Source organism: Coenobita brevimanus, chromosome 91 (genome assembly GCF_032717465.1).
Source record: "Coenobita brevimanus isolate Jiangsu-jjx chromosome 91, ASM3271746v2, whole genome shotgun sequence".
Classification (NCBI taxonomy): domain Eukaryota; kingdom Metazoa; phylum Arthropoda; class Malacostraca; order Decapoda; family Coenobitidae; genus Coenobita; species Coenobita brevimanus.
In genome coordinates, this window is record NC_137044.1 from 2,362,733 (window position 1) to 2,387,676 (window position 24,944).

The following is a 24,944-nucleotide window of genomic DNA, read 5'->3' on the forward strand; positions in this document are numbered from 1 at the left end:
CCGACCGCCCTGGTGTAGTGAGCCTGGTGTAGCGTGGTGTGGGTGTAGTGTGGTACTGGTGTAGAGTACGTTAGTGTGACGGCGCATGAGCGAGGAGTGTATGAACGAGGGTGAGGGCGGCGGCCCCACCTGGTGTATCACCAAGACCGTCACCACCATGTACAGCACGGGCACCGCCGCCCCACAGAACCTTTACCCCTCCACCCCGGAATCTCTCGTCTTCAGCGTCCCACCGCCGCCCGCTGCCGCCAGCCCGCACGTGACCTGCACATGCGGAACCTGCGGCCGCAGTGCACTCCACCAGCCAAGGCCGCAGCCCGCCGCAGCCAATAGCAATCAGAGCGAGGAGGACCGAACCTTGGCCCTGCAGCTGCGAGCAGCGGCTATCTTCAACAAGACCGACGTTACCCTGCCACCACACACCTTCACCCTGCCGCCCCCTCCCGCTACCTTCCCATACCCGCCACCCTCACACCTGCCCTCCCTCGCCCTGGCCGTTCCCGCACACTATTGCACTTGCAGCGCCTCACCCGCTAGTAACTGTTCCAGCTCCTCCTCCCCGCTCCCTTCCTGCCCTTATCACTGTCCCCTCGCCGCTACCGCCACTACCACCACCACCTCCGCTGCACCCTCTCCCTTCATCCCCACCCTTGTCTCCACCACCTGTACCTCCACCACAACCACCACCACCGCTTACCCTGACGCTCCGTCCCCCTCAGGTCAGTTGCCCAGGACCATCACTGCCCCTTGCCCTCCCCCGCCCGCCCCGCCCCGCCCCACCCCACCCCTCCCATTATCGAAGGTCATTCTAACTTTACCACTCTCCAGTGTTTCACTAGTCCCTAGTCATTTGTGTTGTCCTTTCAATGGTGTCTTGACCACCACACACTCCCCACTCATTGTGTAATGTAACTCCCCCCTTCCTGCCCTCCCCTTCCCTCCCCGCTGCATTACGGCCCCAGCACATTAAACTAAGTCCCCTCCCCAAACTAATTGACCGGAAGATAACTTACTAAAATGATGAACACCCTCCCTTTTCCCTCCCTTCCCCCCCCTCACCTCTCTTCTCTTGCAGGTTCCAGGTAGTAAAGGCCTCACAACTTCCCAGGTATCAACAGTTTCAGATAAATAACAAACATTTGAGAGTGCAGGCGTAGGAAAGAACGTTACATCGCCCGGGACAGCATTGTTAGTGAAGGGAGAGGGTGAGATCTGCACCATACCCTCTCCTTCCTTCCCCCCAAAATACTTCAGGCATCCCCGCAGGTCTTCTTTCCCAACTTCCTTCCTTCTCCTCCCCAGCAAGCTGCGTCTGAGGGTGTGCTTGCAGGCGCGTGAGGTAGGAGGCCCCCCCTTATGACAGGAAGTGAAATTAGTGTGTTTTCTTGTTATGTCTCCCTCTTCTTGCTCGACGCCCCCTCCCACTTCGCACACAAGATCAGGAGTGTCCACCAGATTTGTTCGCCTCCTTTGCTTGCACACCAGTCACCAGTACAACCTTACAGCAAAAATTAACGACTAATACGTTAACTTGGTGTATCGTCCTGTCATGAGAGGTCAGGGGAGAGCTGTGCCGTGTCTGTGTTTCCCTCCCAGGTTACTTGTCACACTCTTTTTCTGTGTACGAGCCTTTGCTGTGTTGTTTATTTTTGTCATGTTCTAATATACGGGTGTTTAGTGTTTGATCTCACAATGTTTTGTACTCTTCAGACTCATTTAAATAGGATGACGGTAGTACTGTACTGCTGTTTGGTATATGTTGTATTTTTTAGAAAATGTGAAACCGAACGACCTCCATTTTGACATAGCATGTGATATAGTTTGCTCCACAGCCACGGGTATACTAACGGAAAGTTGATTTTAATTACTTGATAATAATGATATATGGCAAACGTATGATATCGGAAGTAGTAAGTAATGGTGATAGTAGGCTGAGGAATAATTACCAACACTGTGTCAAGAAATTAAAGATGAAGATGCCCAGACGATTGAGAGCAGAATGAATGGCAGATAAGGAGAGGGGATTATACTTTGATCAGACATGCATTTCTCTTTTGATTCATTACAGCAAATCCCTTCTAGGCGAGTGAACTATTCTGGTCCCAGCCACGAAGCTGAACGATGTATGTTTTGGTTAGCCCAGAAGGTAGATAGTGAGTGGGGGAGGCAAGGAGGGCGTGGTGGGACGGGGGCACATGGAGGGGAAAGCAGAAACGGGAATGTGAAGGGCAGAAGGGGAGAGAAAAGCAACTGTTTCAGTATACCGCAAACAAAACAGTACGTTCGAAGTTGGAAGATTTTTGAGAGAAAAGAAAGAATGATCAGAGAGAGAGAGAGAGAGAGAGTGTGTGTGTGTGTGTGTGTGTGTGTGTGTGTGTGTCTGTGTGTGTGTGTGTCTGTCTGTCTGTCTGTCTGTCTGTGTGTGTGTGTGTCTGCGTGCGTACGTGCACTCGCGCGCGCGCGCCCCACTTACGAAAATAACTGGTAAGATCACAACCACCGTCACTACTACTAAAGTCAGCTTGGGCACAGCACCCACACCACCATATATAATTACCTTTAACCTCACATTCTCCGTTTAATCTATTACCACCACCACCACATGTGCCAGTCGTGAGTTGAGTTAACGTCACATCTGCTGCTTCCTCAGTGTTTTTACCGCAAGCGCTGGTGGGTTGTTGATCAGACGTGGGCTTGAGGGTTGGGAGCATTAGTGTGGTGGAGTAGCTTGATATATTGGATTGATTTGTATGTTGAAGTTGGCACTGGACTGGTTGTGGTGTGTGATATATAAATTCTACTTTATGTTGGTAAGGGCGTAGGTGTGGTTGTGGAGACCATATAGAATTAACGTATATGATGGAGAGGGCGTTGGTGTGGTGTGGAGTCTGTAGTTGATTGATGTGTATATTGAAAATGGCTTTGGTATAGTGATGTAGCCTGATATATTGGATTTGTGTCTTGTTTGGAGGAGGCGTTGATGTGATGGTTTGATAATACTGAACTCGTGTATATTGGATCATAAGGATGGGAGAAGCAAAGGGGTTTGATCAAATGCGTTGGCGTTAATGTAGATGTGATTGAATCTTATGTATTGATGTGTATGTCTGATCGTGCACTATGATTAGGAGGTCGTGAAGGCTGTTGATCGGAGCAGCAAAGGGATGATCAAAAGTGTGGGTGTTTATAGCGTAGATGTGATGGGGTGTTGAATCGTATAGTTTATAAAGGTGTGAGGGTTGAGCATGAGAGAAGCAGACAGATGATCGAATATATGAGCGTTAATGAAATAGTGTAAAACAGTGATCAAATGTGTGGGCGCGAAGTAGTGACTGTGATGAGCAAGCAAGATGGTGAAATGGTGATGGGGTAGGTGCTAATTTTGCTCATGGGCGTGATGGACGTAGCCGGGTGTTAATATCGTGTGAGTGGGACGCCAGGGTGCACTGGGTACAAATTTGGGTGTGATTGGTGCTATGCTGCCACTCAGCCTCCTGTTGTTTATGTGTAGGTAATGTTTGGTATCTGTCGCATTAGAATGTGTTTAGCTCAGTATTTCTTTGTTTTGCTTGAGTTTGTTTGTTGGTAAACTGTCTTTCCATTTCGCATTTTAATATATTTATATCAATCAACGTTTTGCCAGCAGCGTTGGAAAATATAGAGCCGTAAATATGACAGTGTATGTAAAGTTAACGCGCTGTGAATTCCCTTTGTAATTTATGTTTCATTGGCATCTAGATTTTATTTTATTTTTTATATCCCTCTCCTACCACGATATGTTTTTCCATATTCTGGGTCATACCTCACCCATCTTCAGCCAGGTAAAAATTCCTAATTATACCGTGCTCCTCACTTGGAGTCAGTGGCCAAGGCCGAAGTAAGGTGTCGAGTACTCAAACCTGTCTTAGATGCTTGCCACTTAGTTGCTAAAGTTGCAGGCTGTTATGCTTGCCATTAGTTACGGTCATGTATATGTGTAATATGCCAGACTTTGGATATTGCTTAAATTACTAAAGGTGTGTTGGTGACGTGAAATTTGTGTACGTGCCTGACCTTCCTCCCCAGCAGCACTCAGCGCGGTGCGATAGTGTGGAGTGTGGGGCGGTGCACGAGGACTCACTGCCAGGCACTACGCCCTTACTATCACCCTTTTTCCCCCACTCACCGTCCTGTTGATGCTTGGCCAACACCACCCTCCACACCCTTACCGCCCCCCGCCTACTCATACCTCATCCTCCACACGTCCGCATACTTTTTACTGCTGTACAGGCCCGCTCGTAAATCCTGGACAAGACCAGCTTTGTATTTTATATGTACGTGTAATATACATGTAAATATATTGTGTAGTATATAATATAAACATACGTAAATGTATTGCCCCTATATTTATTCTACCCCTGCTTAAGACGATGGAGGGTGTTGGAGGTGGTGAAAAGGTGGAGGAGGGTGTGGTGTGGTGGGACGGCGTGCAGGCGTCTCATTCCTGGCGTGCTTAACTCCTGATGGAAGATATCTGTGTCCCCCCGCCCCGCCCTGCCTCATCCCACCCGATTTCATCATATCCCGCCCCAACCAGCATTTCTCCACCGTCACTCTACCTTGCCATTCCTCCAACCCCGCCAGCATCCCGTACCTACCATCTTTCCCAGTCTTTGATTCGGCACCTCCCCTCCCCCGAGCTCCGATCTGCTGGTTTATCCTCCCGCATCCCCTTCTCGAGAATACTTTGCCATAATTTGAATACTATAATTTGAATATTAATTTTGACATCCGCCCCACCCCCTCCAGTCCATTCCGAATCACGTACTTCATTTTTCCTTGGTAGCCGTGCATTGTTCCACTTACGCTTGCCTATCATCCATTCCACCCAGTAGGGAAGTGCAGTGTCACCCTGACATATTGCCCCCATCACTGCTGTTTTTCCCTTGTACAGTTGCAGACAGTAATACCGTTCCAGATTTTTAGTCGAACAGTTATGAAACTTATTTAATAATCTTAAAACCTTGTCAGCCTCCGAACATCACATCACTGGGTTTCGAGACTGCTCACCATCTTTTTATTTAATGTGAAGTGTATCTGTAGTTTGTCCGTAATTGTTCATTCCCCAACCCCACCACCTTTGCCAGCCGTTATTATATCTTGTGCTGCTTATTTCACACCGATAACAATTTGCATAATTTGCCTTTTGCCTCTCCCTTCCCGTTCTCTATCCATATTCCTTTCCCTTCCCTTCCCTTTGCTTGTCGAATCCCTTATGCTTCTCCCGTCCCTTATGCTTCTCCCGCCCGTTATGCTGCTCCCGTCCCTTGTGCTTCTCCCATCCCTTACGCTTCTCCCGCCCCTTATGCTGCTCCCGTCCCGTATACTTCTCCCGACCCTTATGCTGCTCCCGTACCTTATGCTTCTCCCGTCCCATATGCATCTCCTGTCCCATTGCTTTTCCCGTCCCCTGTGCTTCTCCCATTCCTTTGCTTCTCTCCCACACTCACTGCATCGACTGGAGGTGGCGGCTCATGAAATACAAAGCTGCCTCAGACCTCCGTACAGCGTAATCTTGTGGGCGAGGTTACGTGGGTGTGTTAGCAAGTTTTTTTTTTTTTTTTCCTTCGCAAATTATACCGGGCCTCGGGGTCTTAGGACGGTGTTCGCGTGGGCTTACGAGGTTTCTTGATGCTACATCCTCACAAGCCCATTTCTACCCCTTCACGTGAACTGAGGGAGGCAACACACACTTCTTTATCAGCCTATTTCTATATACTCCCTTTAATATAAAAAGCATTTGGCACCTCTTCCGTACCCTGTCGGCGTATGCCACGTTCATATTCTGTTGTGTAGCCAAATTTAATTGGTATGACGGGAATATGATTAACAATGATGTGAAATACGCAGAATAACTTTTAAGGAAGAGATGCCATAGAGCCTTGTGAACTCATGATACTATGGCCCTTACGTGTTGTAGATTAGCCCCGAACGATAATTTATCATGTACTTGGTCTGCCTTATCTCCAGGGTTAGTGCGATAAGCTTATCTGGCCCATGTGTGCCGCGTGTTTGGTGGGAGCACAGTCACTTAAAACCGGTTGAGTACGAGAGTTTTTTTGCGAGCTGGGGGGAGGAGGGGGGTATGTCTCTGCTGTAAGAAAAAAAAAATAGCAGTCGGAAGTGGCCTGCAGGTTTTGGGTACGAGAAGACATTTTAAAGATAAAAAATGGCAATAGTAAATGCAAAAAAAAATAAATAAGGAAAAAAGTAGGCCTACGTGGCCGGCATGTTTGAGAGAGGTCCTTCAAAAACTGGAGGGAAAAAAAAAGTGATATCAGTAGTAAGAAGTGAGGGGAAAAAACGGTTATCGTAGTTAAGGGGTTATGTTGATGACATTGAAAAGGAGATACTTGAAAGAAGGAGAAGGATCTTCATATTGACAGTGATTATCTTGGGAACCGAGAAGGGGGTAACGGTACGTATATGGGAAAGTCTGACATGATTTGTAACTTAGAATTAATATATTTCATCATTTACTTTCCTTTTACGACAGACGCTAGGAAATAGTTTAGCGAGATCTTGTTGTTGGGCTGCTGTGTGTATGGTACTGCTGTATCAAAGTTAGTGGTGATATTGACCATTTGACTGCGTTTTCTATATTTGGTGGCAACCAGAGAAAATGGCATAAACTGGAACTTTGATGGAGAACCAGGCTAAAGTGTATTGTTATGCCTTATTCTGCTTGACCCTTTAGTATAGTATGTTGTTTCTTTCCTATCTTATTACGGTGTGTTCTGAACGGTTTTTATTTTCAGTACTTACTTATATAAATGTATTATAGCTATTTTCTCGTAAATGAGACTTACAGGAGTTTGTGTAGGTAAGGGGTGGAGTTGGGGTAAGAAATGCGGTAAGTGGGTTGAAGCTTTGAAAGTGTGGAGTAGGTGGAAGAAGTGTAAGTATGGAATGGGTGGGATCGTATGTGGAGTGGGCGGAGGAATTGTAAAGATAGGTGTTGGTAGAATTGCAAGCATGGAGTGGCTGGAAGAACCGTAGAGGGAAGTAGAAGGGCTGTGGATGAGGAGAATAATTTGTGGGTGTGTGAGTACTAATGAGTTGAATTTATTGGGGAATTGTGTGTGTGGAGTGGTGGAAGTTAGAAGTTGAATATACTGGTGTACACGGCTAGAGGTGCTGAAGTTCGGACGGAGGAGGGCAAGGATGGGTAGAGAAGTTGTGGGCGTGGGGTGAAAAGTGGAGAAGGGCAGAGGGGGCTGCATGACGAGGAAAAGAGTGGAGTGTACGTGGGTGAAGTTGTGGGTGTGGGTAGAGTGGAGGATGTTATAGGTGGGTGGGCAACGAAGTAGTGGGTGTGGAAGAATTTGTGGATGCGGTTGTACAAACGTAACGGAGGGTGGACAAACAATCGTAATGAGTGTATGTTAAAGATTTTCAAAGGTAGGTGAGTAAACTGTAAGGGTGGAGGGGGTCAGGGTAAGATGCAGGGGCGGTGGATCTTTGGTGTGTATATTGCATGGTATGGGCTGTGTGGAGAAGTGAAGGACAGGGAAGGATAGATGACGAATTGGTGGGTGTGAGTGAAGAAAAGTAAACCTCTACTATGAATGTTTGTATGTGAGCTAAGTCTGTGGGTGTACGTGTGGGGGAGGGTAGGTGAAGAATTTGTCAGCCTGTTTGAGGAGTGGAATTGTGGGTGTAGTTGTGGGTTTGTAATGAAATCGTGGATGTATGCGAAGGTGAGAGTTAAAAGTATTCGTGTAGGTATGGGTGTGAAGAAATCAGTTGTGGGTGTGGGTGGATAAAGCAGTTGGTTGTGGGTAGATGAAGAAAGTGTGGGTGTAGGTGTGGGTAGATGTTGAAGTTGCTTTGGGGGTGTAGAGTGAAGGGGAGCAGGGGCAGGGGTGGTTGGCCCTCGGGTGATGTGTGTGGCTGGACCCTGCATGAATCAATAAGGCAGTTCCGCGACCCTCAACCATGTGGCGCCAGGCAGGTATGCTGAGGTAGACAGGTATGTGTTAGGCAGGTATGTGAGGTGGTGTTAGGCATGAATGAGGTGCGGTTAGTTAAGTATATTGGGTGGGATTTAGTGGGTATATTAGGTGGGGTTAGGCTGGTATATTAAGTGAGGTTAGGCAGGTATATTAGGTGAGGTTAGGCAGGTATATTAGGTGAGGTTAGGCAGGTATATTAGGTGAGGTAAAGGAGGTGTATTAGGTGGGGTTAGGCAGATATTTGGGATGAATGAAACAGGCATAAGGGGTAATGTTAGGCAGGTATACTGTATAATGTTGTGTTTGACAGGTTAGCTATGGTAGGTATGTCAGTTGTGGTAGGCGAGTATGTATGAGTAAGAGCATTCTAGGCTGGTATGTGTCGTGTTAAGTCTTTGGTGCAGTTAAGTAGTTACGTTGCGTCAGAGGTTGTTATTCAGTTGAAGCAATTTAGTGTTAGGTTTGTGCAGTGTTAGGCGCCCTTTTTTATATATAGTCTATACTTTAGTGTGGTATGTTGTTAGCCAAGGGTTGTAGTGATGTGTGGGTATGTTCTGCTTTTTTTTATTATTATTATTTATTATTATTTATTATTATTATTATTATTATTATTATTATTATTATTATGTGCTACTTTTTCTTTGCCATTTATTCATTTTGCGCGATAAGTTATGATATGGTTAACCTCTTGAGCCAGAGAACGTCCTTTGTATTTATTTCCAGCCAACGTTAATTCAGTTCATCTCAGAAGGTATTCCTCGTTTGAAGATCAATAACTGCTATATTAAGCCCCTTGAGTTAGAAATATATCAGAATCAGGTCATTTGGAAATAGCAAGAATAAAAATATGCTACATAATTGAGGGTTAAGGTTGGAATGTTTGGGGCTTGAGGTCTAAAGTTGCCAGACGAGGGAGATGTGTTGTCAGGTATGGTTATGTTAATGGGTTGTGCTATGGGTGTTAGATGGTGTATAGCGTGGTGTTAGGCAGGTAGGTGGTGTGCTAGGAGTCGTGAAGGTATGTGATAAATTTAGTTGTGTTAAATATTGTGGTAGGTTGGTGTACATTTTTGGTTGATGTATGGGGGAACGAAGTTAGGGATTAAAAATTTTTAGTGCATATTTTAAGTGTGCCCAAGTAGGTGTGTAGTGACAGGCTAATAGGGGCAGGTGTGTGATGGCAGGAGTGGTGGTTGTGTATGTGGTGGCAGGTGTGGTGGTTGTGTATGTGGTGGCAGGTGTGGTGGTTGTGTATGTGGTGGCAGGTGTGGTGGTTGTGTTTGTGGTGGCAGGTGTGGTGGTTGTGTTTGTGGTGGCAGGTGTGGTGGTTGTGTTTGTGGTGGTAGGTGTGGTGGTTGTGTATGTGTTGGCTGGTGTGGTGGTTGTGTATGTGTTGGTAGGTGTGGTGGTTGTGTTTGTGGTGGTAGGTGTGGTGGTTGTGTATGTGGTGGCAGGTGTGGTGATTGTGTTTGAGATGGTAGGTGTGGTGGTTGTGTATGTGGTGGTAGGTGTGGTGGTTGTGTATGTGGTGGCAGGTGTGGTGGTTGTGTATGTGGTGGCAGGTGTGGTGGTTGTGTATGTGGTGGCAGGTGTGGTGGTTGTGTATGTGGTGGCAGGTTTGGTGGTTTTGTTTGTGGTGGCAAGTGTGGTGGTTGTGGTTGAGGTGGTTGTGATGGAGGCAGGTATGGTGGTGGTGGCAGGTGTGTAGTGGTAGTGGCGTGAGTATAATTGAGGAGGTCGATACGCATGTGGTGAATATTTGAAGGTAATATGACGGCCACTGGAACCCACCCCACTACCTCACACCCCGCACTCAGCCCCACCCTCTGTGCCTTCTTTATACTACTCAGCCCCACCCTCTGTGCCTTCATATATACTACACAGCCCCACCCTCTGTGCCTTCATATATACTACACAGCCCCACCCTCTGTGCCTTCATATATACTACACAGCCCCACCCTCTGTGCCTTCTTTATACTACTCAGCCCCACCCTCTGTGCCTTCATATATACTACACAGCCCCACCCTCTGTGCCTTCATATATACTACACAGCCCCACCCTCTGTGCCTTCATATATACTGCACAGCCCCACCCTCTGTGCCTTCATTATACTACTCAGCCCCACCCTCTGTGCCTTCATATATACTACTCAGCCCCACCCTCTGTGCCTTCATATATACTACTCAGCCCCACCCTCTGTGCCTTCATATTTACCACTCAACCCCACCCTATGTGCCTTCATGTGTTCTATTCAACCCCACTCTTTGTGCCTTCATGTGTTCTATTCAGTCCCACCCTTTGTGCCTTCATATGTACTACCAACCTCACCTAAGGCTTCAGTTATGTGCCAGTATACCTTCTGTTCTTTCATCATCGGTGTACTTGTGTATCCTTTCTGCCTTTGAGTATACCACCTACATTGACATCCTGAAATTATCATACCCCTTCTGTGAATTCATGTGCGCTTCTCAACCCTTTATTTACGTTGACATATGTTTCTGTACCTTCCACTAAGCTTTCCTCCTCTTTCCTTGCATTTCTTAATCCTCTGCATTTCGTCGTCTCTCTCCATTTTGTCTTATACTTGCATACCTTCAATGTTTTTTTTTTTTCTCTCTCTCCTTTACTTCATTCTTTTTAATATGCTCGTATGTGCCGTATACATTTACGCCGTTTGGTACAGTTAACCTATTGAATACGTGTAATTTTTTTCATACTTCAAGACAATTGTATTCAGTTTGAGAAAGGCCTGTTGTACAATACTGACAGGTTATGAAGGCCATGAATAACCCTCAGGTCGAAAAGTCTTTGATAAACTGAAATAGTGTGGCATTAGCTCCATTAATGTATCTGCTCCACGTTGTATAACCTAGTTTTGTCGACCACCGGTATATCGTGTATTTTATGGATGTTTAGGGTGTTTCCGAAGGTAAAAATATAGGTTTGTGTGTTTTCCGAAGATTAGATAGGAATGTGTGTGTGTACGACTGAATACCTAACCTACATCATTCATCGTCACCACCATTGATTTGTTTTTCTTACATACCTTTCCCTCGTGTACAGCCAAACACAAAAGTTCACTCAGTAAGACATGTCCGTCTCTGTCCTCCCTAACATATCACATAAAAGAGCATCTGTGAGCACCGAGGCATACCTAGCTTCTCTCAGTGTCGGAATAATAGCCAACAGAAGGTGGCTAGTAGAAGAGGTGAAGGCGAATTTTTGTGCCCAACTGGACCACGGTATGTTCGATCCAGACGGTATATCACTAAATCCCACGCATTCATCAAGTTATTTATTGCCTGATGACGTATTCAGTGAGGAATGGCCTGGACAAAAAGGAATTCCAGGTATTCTTGGTCCTGTTCAGTAACTAGCCCTCTTCTGCCACATACTGTAGTCACGTCCCTCACCCAGGAATCCTATGATGTATGAACCCTTTCGAGTCGATGATGTGCTTTTCCCTTTACATAGCCTGCCACGAGATTATATTGAACTAAGGGAGGACTTCTCGTAGTGTAGGAGATGAAGGCCTTGGTCCGCCAAGTCATCCAGGTACCCAGCTTTGTTATTTACTCCATTCTAACTCGTTCGGTTCCGGGACGTATTGTACATTTAGTCCTGCCACTACCAGACAGTTTCTCTGCTACGGGGAGGTTTTACGAACTGCAGGAGTAAGAAACAGGTGTAAAATAAAATCACACCATGAGGCTTCCCTAAACTGACTAGAACGTAAAATCGTCGAACAGCAGGCGGGGGGGAAAAAAAAAATGAAGGGATTGATTAGTTTTCCATTTGCCGAAGTATTAGTTCCCACACTACCCTCGCCAGGTCGTTGGCATTACCACTAGACTTTTATTTGGCTTAAGGTGAACTCCTGTAGCGAAAGGTTAATGTAGGTTCTGTCAAACAACTTCAATTGGAAAAGTCTCTCCCAGCATGAATAAATGTCTAAATAGTCGCAAGAATGGCATAAAGCATCCTAGAATTGAAAAGGTTAAATAATTCAGAATGTTTATTTTTTCTTTTTGCAGTTAACATTTATTTATTTATTTTTTACTTCCTGTCATCCTCTCTCCCGATTCCACTGGCCCTACTCTTGTCAGAAGGTCACGATGAGTCGCCTCTGTTATTTATAAAGCTAGAGGAGAAACGTGGAAGTTTTTAAGGGGGAAACTTAAATTGTTGGCTCAAGTTTGCCCAGTTTAGGGAAGCGTGTGTATCCCTAGCGATCAGAGACGAAAATAGGGAGGAGAGCCTTTACCGGAAGGATTTGGCTTCCTCCAGGGGTGGTTTTGTGTTTGCTTGTGTGTGTTTGTGTGTCATGTCCAGGAACATTGTAGTTTTTTGTTTATTTTACCTCTCTCTCTCTCTCTCTCTCTCTCTCTCTCTCTCTCTCTCTCTCTCTCTCTCGGTGTTTTTTATGCAGTTCGTGATGATACGAACACGAGGAGTATGATATAACATTAATCCCCTTACTACTATAGGTCCTTCTGAAGTTAAATAAATTCGTTTAATGGCAGCCTGATTAAAATGATATGCGTTATTGGAGTGAAGGGATTATCTGCGACTAGCTTAACCTTTACCGATACTTCATTACCATATTATCGTGGCTGTCTTCACAATATTGGATCATTTCTCTTCATTTATTGCAGATATCTTTCACCTTTAAAATTCTCCATCCAGATATTTTCCAAACGGGTCCAGTAGCGTCCCATTTATTACGCTTCCCATATGATTGTGAGTCCTCGTCGGTTTACTAATACTCTCCGGCCTTTTCCTTAAATCCAAACTCTCTCTTATCATCATCCATAAGCTCCCTGTCCTCTCATTGTACTGGCGTGATCTTTTCTGTTCCACCATTGTCCTTGGTACGTGGAAAACCCCATAATTTTCCTGTCCTTTCGTTCCTCACATATATTCATTCCCTTTATTACTGTTCATTTCTGTGCTCATCATCAGTTTCTCTCCCCCCTTTTCTCTTTCCTCATATTTCATCCCATCATCCTTGTCACATCTGCCCTATTCCCTTCCTGCCTGCTCCTCCCCATCTTTATCAGCTGTTGGTAATCTTGTGTTATCAGTCCCCCTGCTGTGGGCCTCTTCACCGTCACCACCACGGCCACTGCTACCACCACCAACACTCATCAGCCACTATTACCACTATCACTACCATCGCCTGCTGATATACACTAAGCATCACAGTCATTACCTGTAACACCTCCATTATCTCCCATTTGACTATCAACACAAATTTGCACTACCACCACTATTACTGCTGCTGCTAGCATCGCGTACTGGTATAGACATCAGTCATTACCTCCACCACTATCACCACCTTCATCACCACCCACAATACACTTTTTACACATATTTGGCCTAATATTGCCATCCCTTCGTCTCGAATTCTGAGTTGTATCATTACATTAACACTAGAATAATTATTATGATAGCCTAATCATGAGTAAGTGCTATGGAAGGGACTCAGAGCTGTAGCTTTTTTCCATTTAGCTTCGTGAAGTAAGCTGCAAAAGAACGGAAATTAACAGTTTCGTGAAATACTGTAAGCTGCAATAGGAGGAAAATTGGAAGGTTCGTGACATAAGCTGCTAAAGGACGAAAATTAAGAGCTTCGTGAAATAAGCTGCAGAAGGACGAATTCTGGGAGATTCGTGATGTAAGCTGCAAAAGTGGAAAATGAGGAGCTTCGTAAAATAAGCTGCAAAGGGACGAAAATTAGAGCTTCGTGGAATAAGCGGCAAAAGGACGAAAATTAAAGAACCTCGTGTAATAAGCTGCAAAAGGACGAAAATTAAGAGCTTTGTGAAATAAGCTGCAGAAGCACGGAAACTGGGAGCTTCGTGAAGTAAGCTGCAAAAGATTAAAATTAGTAGCTTGGTGAAATAAGCTGCAAAATGACGAAAATTAAAGAGCTTTGTGGAATAAGCTGCAAAAGGACGAAAATTGGAAGCAGGTGAAGGTGATTGAACTATATTACCCTCAGCACCACAACTTTGACCTCACCGTGATCAGCCCACCACATCACAACCACCACCGGAACCATTACCCTCACCACTAAACCAGTCCAAGTACATAAGACTAGGTTGACGTTGTTGTGAATGGTTGTGGTGATTGTAATGATTTACGAATGGCAGTGGTAGTATTGATTGTAGTAGTAGTAGTAGTAGTAGTTGCAACCCAAGGCTAATCTGACATGTGAACTCCGTGGACTGCAGGTTTAAGTTTCCCTACTGCAGTCCTCCATCCTACTCTTACGAATAGGGAAGTAGCCGAGGGACGTTTGTTTAACCAGGCAGTGGAGCCGACTGGTTATATCGGTGCCATCACGTGAAGGCTTCCCTCTCCAGCACCGATGTAATAGTAACTAGATGGCTGTTAGGATTGTTACACGATGGTAGTGACTTATAATAGTATTGGTGTTAGGATTGATGGTTACATTGGTAGTGATAGTTGTGATGGTAAGGGTATAGAATTGTTGTATTAGTGGTCGTAGTTATTTTCACAGTAATGGTGATTGATATGCATGGTAGTTATAATGGTAGTGGTGGTTGTAGTGGAAATGGCGGTAGGGCTAGGTATGACGTGGTGGAGCTGGAAGTCAGTGGTTGTGGTGGTGTTGGTGATGGTGGTTGGCGTGCATGGTAGTGAAGTTTGCGTGTGGTGGCGGTCATAGAGGGGAGGGGAGGGAGCAGGGGGAAAAGAAGCAGAGAGGGGGAGGGGAATGGGGCAGGGGGTGTGATATGGATTTGCTAGTGGAGTTCTCACGTCCTCACCCCTCACCTATTCCCCCCCTCCCACCTCTGCTAACACTCCCCCCCCCTCCCACCTCTGCTAACACTCCCCCCCCCCTCCCACCTCTGCTAACACTCCCCCCCTCCCACTTCTGCTAACACTCCCCCCCTCCCACTTCTGCTAACACTCCCCCCCCACTTCTGCTAACACTCCCCCCCCCACCTCCTCTGCTAACAATCCCCCCCCTCCCACCTCTGCTAACACTGCCCCCTCCCCCTCACGTCTGCTAACACCCCCTTCTTCTTTATTCACTGCAGGTATTACTTCCCTTCACTGCCACCCACCCTTATTTCTTCCTTCAAAATCGCCCTTTTTGAACATCATCCGTCACACATACTGTCACTCATACTAGAAACCCCCCCCCTCGCCCGAATATCCCCTTTACCCAGAACCAATACCTTTCCGACTAATGATAATAGTAATGGTAATAATAATAATAATAATAATAATAACAAAAATATGTATTATTTAATTATTTACCCTATACCGTTCCAAGATTTAAAAAAAAAAAATAATAACTCCCATTTTCTCCCAAGTTCCACACACACGTCCCCCTGTACCCGCACCTCTTTTTTTGTCCACACTCTTCTCACCTCTACACTGTTCTCTCTCCACACACTTCTCTCTCTCCCTATACCCCACTGCCTCTCTACACTCCACCTGCTCCCCACTCTTGCCCCTCTCCTGTCTCCCCTTCTCTGCCCCCACCCTCCTGTTGAGCCTTATGCAGCAGTTAGTGTTATTATTTTACCCTCTCCCCTCCGCCTCTTACCTCCTCTCTCCACCTCTACTTTGCCTCCCTTCCTACGCTGTAATTCTTTTCTTCCCTCCTTCCCTACTGCCTTCGTTTCCTCACTTACATCCCCTGATATATGTTCTCATTGCTTCATATTCCCTCCTTCATCCCCTCCCTCCTTTCCTACCTTCTTTATTTTGTCGTCTCTTCTTTCTAATATTTTTTAGTATGCTTCCCTTCCTGCGGCATGTTTCTCTTCGCTTGGGTCGTCACTTCCTCCATTCTTTCCTACCCACCTTTGTTCCTGCTCTCCCTTCCTGCTACTTCTGTCGGATTCCCTCTTCCTCCTACCTGTCCCATTTCCATCCCTTCGTCCCTTCTAGCTGTCCAACTCTTTTACCTCCCTCCCCTCCTCTGCTCCTTCCTACCTACCTATCCCCCACTCCCACCGTATGTCTCATCTTTCCTTCCACCCCTCACTCTTTTCCCCTCCTATCCCCTTCCCTCCCTCCCTCACTCACTCACTCTTTTCACTTCCTTTCCCCTTCCCTCCTTCCCTCTTCCTCATGCCTCACCTCCTCCCTCTCCCTCCCTCTCGAGCATTCCGCCTCCCCTCCTCTCTCTCTTTCCCCCCATTCCCTGCCTGTGCCCTCCCTGCCTCACAGTCCTACCCCCATTCCCTCCCTGCCTGCTATCATGCGATCCCTCCCCTGTGCCTCACCTTGCCTGTCCCTTTGTCTCGTCCCTTACCCTAATTCCACTCCACCTGCCTGACCCAGTGTATGGCGTACTGACGACTAGCCACTTACTACCCTCTTTATGCCTCCCTCCCACCTCTCTCTCTCAATTCTACCTCTCCCTCTCTTATATACCTCTCCCTCCCTCCCTTTCCTATTTTTCCTTCTGTCTTCCTCCACATCATTTGTCTTCGCTTCACTTTTTTCACCTTTTCTTCCTCTCTTCATCTTCCTCTCCCACCCCCTTGTCCATACCGTCTCTTCTTCCTCTACCCCTTCCCCCCTCCCTTCCTCACCATCTCTTCCTCTTCCCCCCATCCACACCGTCTCTTCCTCTTGCTCCACGTCTGCCATTCCCTCCCTTTCTCAGCACTCATTACTTTCCCCTCCCTCTGTCTCCCCTCTACCTCAAGTTGCCTCTTCCCTCCGTCTCTCCCCCATTCCCCTCTTCCACGGTACTCATTGCCTGCTACCTCTTCTTAGTGCGTCATCCCTACACCTACGTCACCCCTATGCTTCTCATCCAACACCCCCCTCTCACACTTCCCCTTCCCCTCACCCTCACCCCATATACCTTCCCCCTAACCCCATATACCTTCCCCCTAACCCCATATACGTTCCCCCTAACCCCATATACCTTCCCCCTCACCCAATACCCCTCACCCGCACCCCATACCCCTCACCCTCACCCCATATCCCAACACCCACACCTTCTCTGTCGCTACGCATTTCTTATCCTTTTGCGTCGCTGTTTTTAATGTCGTTGTTTTTTTGTTTTGTTTTTTTGTCTTGATTACGTCGGTCATTTCCTCATTATACCTTTGCAAAACTTTCATTATTATTCAGTGTTTTGCTGTCTTTGTGCCCTCTTGCATTCCACCCAGTCTTTCTTCCCGGAACCCCACCCCACCCCACCTCCCTTCCCCCTCACCCTTACCCATGTCTCCCACTCTCCAGACCCTGCCCCCCCCCCCCCCATTTCTCTTTGCTTTATTCTTCTCTTCCCCTCTCTGATGTCCTTTTCTGTGTTCCATTCTGCTCATCTTCCTTGTCTGTCACTCCTCCCTTCACTTCCTTTGCCCTGGCCCGGTTTTCTCTGTATTCTTCCGTCTCAGCTGCCCCCATTCCCCCTACCCCTTCCTAGCTCCCTCAGGTTCTCACCCTCCTAACTCCCCTCCCTTCTCCATCCCCTCAGTTCCCCTTCCTGCTCCCCTCACTCGCGGGTTCGATCCTCGATTCTACTGCGTCACACTGGCACCACAGCCAGAGAGAGAGAGAGAGAGAGAACGCTAACTGAAGAGAGGAGAGGGCAGAGAAAATAAAATGTCTGTGAAGAAGGGCGGAGAGTAAAGACAGGCAGTGGAGGGCGTGGTAAATAGAGAAATAAAGGAAGCAGAAAAAGGGCAGCGAGCAAGGGGTGGTAGAGGAAGAGAGGGGGAAACTATTATATAAACATGGGAGGAGAAGGGGAGAAATAATAAAGGGTACAGAGAGTATAGGAGTACAAGATAAAAAAAATAGTGTGGACTAAGGGAAGAATGGGAACAAAGAAGGTGAGGGGAGTTTTTTTTTTTATTAGGGGGCGATAAGGGGAGAATTTTTGCTTGATGGAAGAAAACGAAAAATGTAGTAGTAGTAGTAGTAATGAGTAAACATTTCGTATAGGTCTAACAAGGAGAGTAGTGACTAGGCAGTGACTTGATTTACACTGATGGTTGTATTTTCATATGTATGCTTCAGTCATACTTACTTACTGTACATAAACGCACATAATCCAACACTCGGTAGGCCATCACAGAAATCCTTAAGAGAAATCTGAGAGAGACAGTGAGGGCGAAAAGAAGGAAGGGGGCCAAATGGAGAGAATGGAGAGGAGGAAGCTCATTTGAATAACCATATAGGAGAATGGCAGTGAAGGTGTGCGTGAAATTGAACCAAGTGAAGGTAATGTTGCAAGTTATTAAAAAAAAGGGGGGGGAGTTTGAGGGGTCTAATCTTTTGCCTGCGAAGTACATATTGCTGACGTCAGAAAATTTTTTACTATGCGCAAGGGAAACCGAAAAAGAAAAAATGTTATCACGTTTAATGTCTTGTTCGGGTATAAAGGAATTCGTAATAATCTAGCATCCGACGGCGATTGAATTTCTCATTAAAACTCACGTCAGTTAAAGGGTGAAGTGGAATAATGAAGGGAAGATGGATAGAATAATCTTAGCCCTTTCAGCTACAGGACGATTTTATTCACTTTAGGGTCAGATTTTTCGGACTGATATCATAGCATTCAGAAACAAGTTTATTAACTAAAAGTCCTTCCTAAATTGTAGACAATCGTTTGGAGATAGAAAGAATGCATAATAAAGGGACGTCTTGTGATGAAACGGGTGAACGGTATGTAATATGAAACTGATGGAGATGGAAAGAAACGAGCCTGTTATGTAGGGTTTGTTTAGGCATATGAGACAGCTGTAGTGGAATTGGGTGTGAAGCGGATGAATAAAGGCGTATCGTGAACCTGTTTAGAGTATCGTGATAATATGGAGTATTTAGAAGGATTGTAATCAGTTCACAGAATAAATAAATAATTATTTATTTTAATATCACTGACTGACTAATCAAGCGTTATGACTCGTCAGACTGCGTAAGCGTGACTCGTCAGACACGTCACGTTGCTGTGTGTGTGTGTGTGTTTGTGTGTGTTTTACGTTCTGTAACTTTCTGCTCAAATCTAATTCTTCCATACTGTCGTATCCTGAAATTCACAGTCGGATGATAATTTGGCACATAACTTAAGATTTACTTCTGCAGGAGGAAAATGAGGCATGGTCACATTCTTCCCTCGTTTTCCTGTTTAAAAAAAGAAAAAGGAAATTTATGGTCAACTTTTAATCATCACCCTCTGCCTGTATTCTTGAAACTTGCGAGACTTTCTATTAACCTGTGCGAAAGATTTATTTTTCATGTTAACCCCTTGCATCAGTTCATTCGTTTATTCTCGTTAGTTAAACGATTGTATTCGGTTTCAGGGAGACCTCTCGAATTGGAGGGGTTTGATATTGCCTTCCCCTTTAGTACTGAAGTTCTGTCCCAAGGTGAATGAAATCGCCCGTAGGTTGTAAGAAACGTGAAAGTACGTCATTGGATTGAAGAGTTAATGTTTCCTTAATTCTTGTTTAAATAAGAAAGGAAAAGGAAAGTGGTCAGGATGAAGGTATGGTGATTATTTTATTTCACCGCTCCTCTTTTTACCTTAGATGTATTTCATAGCTTTACAGAATATCAGTGTAATATGCATCCCAAATCGCTGAGGAGAAGTTTGGCGTAAATCCTGGACTGGAAAGCTTTAGAGAACACTGTTTGTGTTGTGTTGGCTGCGCTGGACAATTAGGCAGTGAAGAGGGAGACAGGGGGCAGGAATGTTGAGTGGCGAGGAAGAGGAAGTGATTATTCATGAACGGTGTAGTGGGGACAGATGGCAGGATGTTGGCGCCAGGGGGAGGGGGTTAGTGGAGGAGAGAGAGAGAGAGAGAGAGAGAGAGAGAGAGAGAGAGAGAGAGAAGGGAGGGGAAGTTGGTAAGGGAAGGGGGAACAGAGAAGGGGAGGGAGCTGATGAGAGGAGGGGGAACAGAGCTGGTAAGTGGAAAGGAAACAGTGTATGGAGGGGAGATGTTAGGAGGAGGGAAAACTTAGAATGGAAGAGAGTTGGTGGTGGAATGAGGAAGAGAACAGAAAGGTGAGAGAGTGGCTGGGGAAGGGAAGTGGTGGGGGAGATGAGGAGATAACGAACAGGGATAACGGTGGCAGAGAGAGGGTGGCAGGGAGATGTTCAGTACTGGAGAGGGAGGGAGGGAAGGATGGTGGTGGATGACTGGGGAAAAAAGGGGTGAGGTGACAAGAACAGTTCGGGGTGGTGGGAGAGTTGGATGAAACTTGGGGGGGGGGGGAGATGGGGATGAGGGAGAGGGAGAGGTGGCAGGTAGGAGAGGGAAGTAAAAAAAAGTGTGTAATGACTGGGGTGATGTGGGAGGAGGAGGAAGAGGGAGAGAGAGGGGGGGAAGGGGGGAGACTATGCGGAAGACGTTTGCGACTGATGAGCATCGTGGTAATGGTCATAAACAAACAAGGGCGAGACTGATGTCAGTGGCAGTGTTGGTTTAGTGATGGCGACTGTGGTCAGGAGTTGATAATGGGGAGGACTTTATAATTCAATAGTAATGGGTGTATACTGATGATGGTGAAAAGGATGTTTGTGTACAGTATTGTTGGTGAGAGGGACGTATATGGTGATGATGGGATTGTGTTGATGTGCAGTATGTAATTATAGTGATGATGGTATATGGTAGTGAATGTGAATTGTTAGAAGCGTGGACGGTGATTTAAGATGTTCTATGGAGTTTTTATGTACTTCATTTTAATCCTTCCTTCAGACAGTTTTATTTAGCCTAGTGAGACTTTTCTTACTGCAGGAAAAATTATATCCACTGACCCTTTAATGTCATATTTTATTCATTCTTCTTTGAGACGGTTTTGTTCAGCATATGATAGGCGTCTTGTACTGAAATGGTTAAGAGCGAAACTTGACAAAAAATTGGCGGTCAGCCAACATTTTTAAACATTAACTCATTCTGTACGTTGACCCCAATGTAGCTACCACCAGAGGATTTTACACAGTTTTCGGGAGGTCTCTTGTACTGAAGGAGAAACTGTCTACATTAAATTTATTTCATTTATGTATTTGTTAGTCTTTAAATGTTGCCACTGGCGGTCTCTATCTTAGCGGAGACTGCATTAACTACGTCGTTTCGAAGACTGTTTATTCTTTTTACATTCAAACATGTAAGCTTTGTGAAGACTGGTAGTCATGGAGTTTTGAAATAGCAATTAGTAGTAATGACACCGAGTTGCCTGTATTAAATGTAAAAAATTATTAGCAATTTTTCTTAAAATTGTCAGCTTGTAATTCCGTTGTTGATTGGAACAGCAGATACTGATGTTGGTGTCAGCTGCCGTTCTGGATCCTGGACAGATAATGATGGTGCTAATGATGTCAGCTTGTGTTTTCCACGATATCAGCTAGTGTTTTTCATGATGCCAGCTAGTGTTTTCTATGGTGTCAGCTTGTGTTTTCTATGGTGTCAGCTAGTGTTTTCTATGGTGTCAGCTAGTGTTTTTCATGGTGTCAGCTGGTGTTTTTCATGGTGTCAGCTGGTGTTTTTCATGGTGTCAGCTGGTGTTTTCCATGGTGTCAGCTTGTGTTTTCCATGGTGTCAGCTTGTGTTTTCCATGGTGCCAGCTTGTGTTTTCCATGGTGTCAGCTTGTGTTTTCCATGGTGTCAGCTTGTGTTTTCAGTGGTGCTAATGGCAGATGTATTGATGATGGTGGTAATGGTAGCGTTTGTGAGCAGCTGAAAGATTTTGTTCCTCGTATTAAAATGTCGGTGTTAATTCCATGGATATTGAAACTTTAGACAACATAATACAGATGATGGAAAAGGAAGTGTTGGTATGGAGGTATTAACACATACACGCACATACACGCACTTAGGTTCTTAATATGTCAGTGTGATTTCCCTGGTAATTAAGACGTTACTCAAGTACTAATGATGATGGTGATGATGCAAGTTGGTATTGTCGATGGTGATTTTGATGGCAGAGTGATATTGATGATAGTACATGTTAGTTTGTGATTTGTGATGATTTACGCCAGGTAGGATGATGATGATGATTGGAACAGGACACAGCAGTTGATGATGATGGTAAGAAGATTAAATATTGTATCAGTTTCCATTAGAATTACAATGATGTCTGATGTCGATGGTGATTGTGACGAGAGACATATTGTGTTGGTAGTGAGGTGATATTGGGGAGAGGGTGGGTGATTGTATCATTGTCTCCTAAAATTTCATGTCCGTGTGATTTTTTTGGTGATTGCAGCGACCGACGGATATTGGCGGTGGTGATAATGAAGGTAATGAGAGAGTCTTGGGGAGTGAGAGAGTGTATCAGTTTGTTAAAATGTTAATATGTCAGGTGTTTCTATGGAGATTGTGAAGACAGTGATGGTGATTGTATGAAACGATGGAATATTAGTGAGAAGATATTGTATTGTACTAAACGAGGGAATATTGGTGAGAAGAAATTGTATTGATCCAAACGAGGGAATATTGGTGAGAAGAAATTGTATTGTACCAAACGAGGGAATATTGGTGAGAAGAAATTGTATGTTTCTCAAATGATGCATAATATCAACTTGTACTTTCTGTTGGTAATTCATAGTGTTGGGGGTAGGATTTCAACGGGATTTCTGTGGTGATTGTAACGGCAGACAGATATTAATGATAGCGTTAATGGGGCGGTGTTGGGGAGGGGGTAAGAGATTGTTTTGTTTTCCGCGAAGGGGGAGGTAAAAAAGGAAAAAGAAAAAAAAAAATGGCTGGTGTTATTAGCGGGACAGCTCGTCACGGCACAACAGCTGCCCTGACTTGGTTATCTCCTATCTCCGTCCCCTCCCCCCATCTCTCTCTCTCTCTCTCTCTCTCTGTCCGTCCCTCAAAATCACCGTGTTCTCTTTATAATTTTCAATCTACACTGTCACTTCCACTTTCCGTCCTCATCCATCACTTTTATCCGCCTGTTCAATTCCCCACCCGTATCCTAGCTCATTATCTCTTCCACTCCCCTTCTCACTACCCTGTCCTCTTCCCTCCATACCTCTCACTGTGTTCATAATTTATCAAGCAGACCGTCGCTGTTTGCCAGTTGGACATTCACCATATACAGAGAGCAGTGATAACTTTCTCGTTTATAGTACCTTTTTTCATGTCAGTTTTGTTAGTCGTCTTATTCTGTTATAGTAGATTTTGCTTTTTGGTAGTTTTTTTTACCTAACATAAGTAAATATTTGATCATTTAGGTGCCCGGTTATGTGTGTGTTTACAAGTTTGTCTTACTTTTACCTACTGAAGTTTCTGCTCCTTCTCGTGTTTCTTGCTTTCATTCATTCTTTACTGCTTACTATTTGTCTTCCTCCTGCTTCCCCTTCATCATAATCTTCCTCTTCCTCATTTTCCCCCTCTTCGTTCCTCTTCCTCACCATCCTCCTCTTCCTTCGTCTTCTACCTCTGCATTCCTCTTCATCCTCTTCTTACCTCTTCATCCTCTTACTTCCTCTTCCTCCTCCTTCCACCTCTTCATCCTTTTCTTACCTCTTCTTCCTCTTCCTCTCCTCATCATCCTCTTCCTCTTCATCATCATCCTTGTTCATCTTCATCCTCCTCTTCCACATCATCCTTGTCCTCTTCCTCATCATCCTCATCCTGTCCACCCGATCGTTTACATTTTAAGTATTTTATGCACCCCACCTGTCTAAAACACACACACGCACACACACACACACACACACACACACACACACACACACACACACACACACACACACACACACACACACACACACACACACACACACACACACACACACACACACACACACACACACACACACACACACACACACACACACACACACACACACACACACACACACACACACACACACACACACACACACACACACACACACACACACACACACACACACACACACACACACACACACACACACACACACACACACACACACACACACACACACACACACACACACACACACACACACACACACACACACACACACACACACACACACACACACACACACACACACACACACACACACACACACACACACACACACACACACACACACACACACACACACACACACACACACACACACACACACACACACACACACACACACACACACACACACACACACACACACACACACACACACACCACGTACGTTCGTCTGGTGCCCCTAAAACGACCATTGACTCTGTTGTTTGAGCGGTCAACAACTGGTAATCAATATAGTCGATATTTCATTATACTGGGCTCGCTCTCTCTCCCCCCTCTGCCCTGAACTCCCCCCCCCCCTCTCTCTCTCTCTCTCTCTCTCTCTCTCTCTGTCACCTTTTTTATTCCTTTTATGTTTTGTTTTGTTAATTCTTTTTCTTTTGTTGGCCTTTCTTTCTTCGTCCTATGCATTCTTTCCTTGCTTTGTTCTGTCCTGCCCTTCCGTCCTTTTTTCTCCTTGGTTTTCCTTCCTTCCTTTCCTTCAGCCCGCCTTCCAATCCTTTGATCTTTTCTGTGTGGTGTCCTTACGAATTGAGTAGATTCCTTCGTTCATCCGTCTTCTCCTGCATTCTTCACTTTCTTCTCAATTTGCCATTTTTTAATTTTTCCTCCTTGATTCGACCGTAGTTTGTGTTTTCCTGTAATCTTTCCTAATATTCCTCTTCATTCATTTCATTTGCCCTTTTTCATTCTTATGCCCCGAGGTTTTTTCTTCGTTACACTTTATCTTTATTAAATTGTCTTCCTATAATCCCCTCTTATTCCTCCTTAATAACTTTCTTCCCTTTTTCCTGTTACACTTGCCTGTTTAATTTCAGCTGTCTCCTGTTTAATCCTTTCTTACTCCTTAATTTTCTTCTGTTTGGGTTACATTATATCCCATTTGATATTAGCTGATTCCTTTAAACCATTATTTTCCTATTTTTTTTCTTCGTCTTTGAGTTTCGCTTTGCCCTACTTCCTTT

General features: G+C 45.2%; 1 protein-coding gene across 5 annotated transcripts in view; it reads left to right on the top strand.

Annotated features, from left to right (window-relative positions):
* Window positions 1-24,944, top strand: part of HnRNP-K (Heterogeneous nuclear ribonucleoprotein K) — a 220,422-nt gene that overhangs the window by 92,613 nt on the left and 102,865 nt on the right. The window contains exon 1 of one of the 5 annotated variants that reach the window (XM_080281848.1): window positions 16-719. The exons of 2 other annotated variants lie outside the window; for them this stretch is intronic. In XM_080281848.1, the coding sequence (XP_080137974.1) occupies window positions 86-719 (634 nt within the window). In that variant the 5' untranslated portion in view covers window positions 16-85. Of the gene's footprint in view, window positions 1-15; window positions 720-24,944 lie in introns of those variants that run through there. 2 more of the 5 variants (XM_080281847.1, XM_080281846.1) reach the window with 2 other exon arrangements.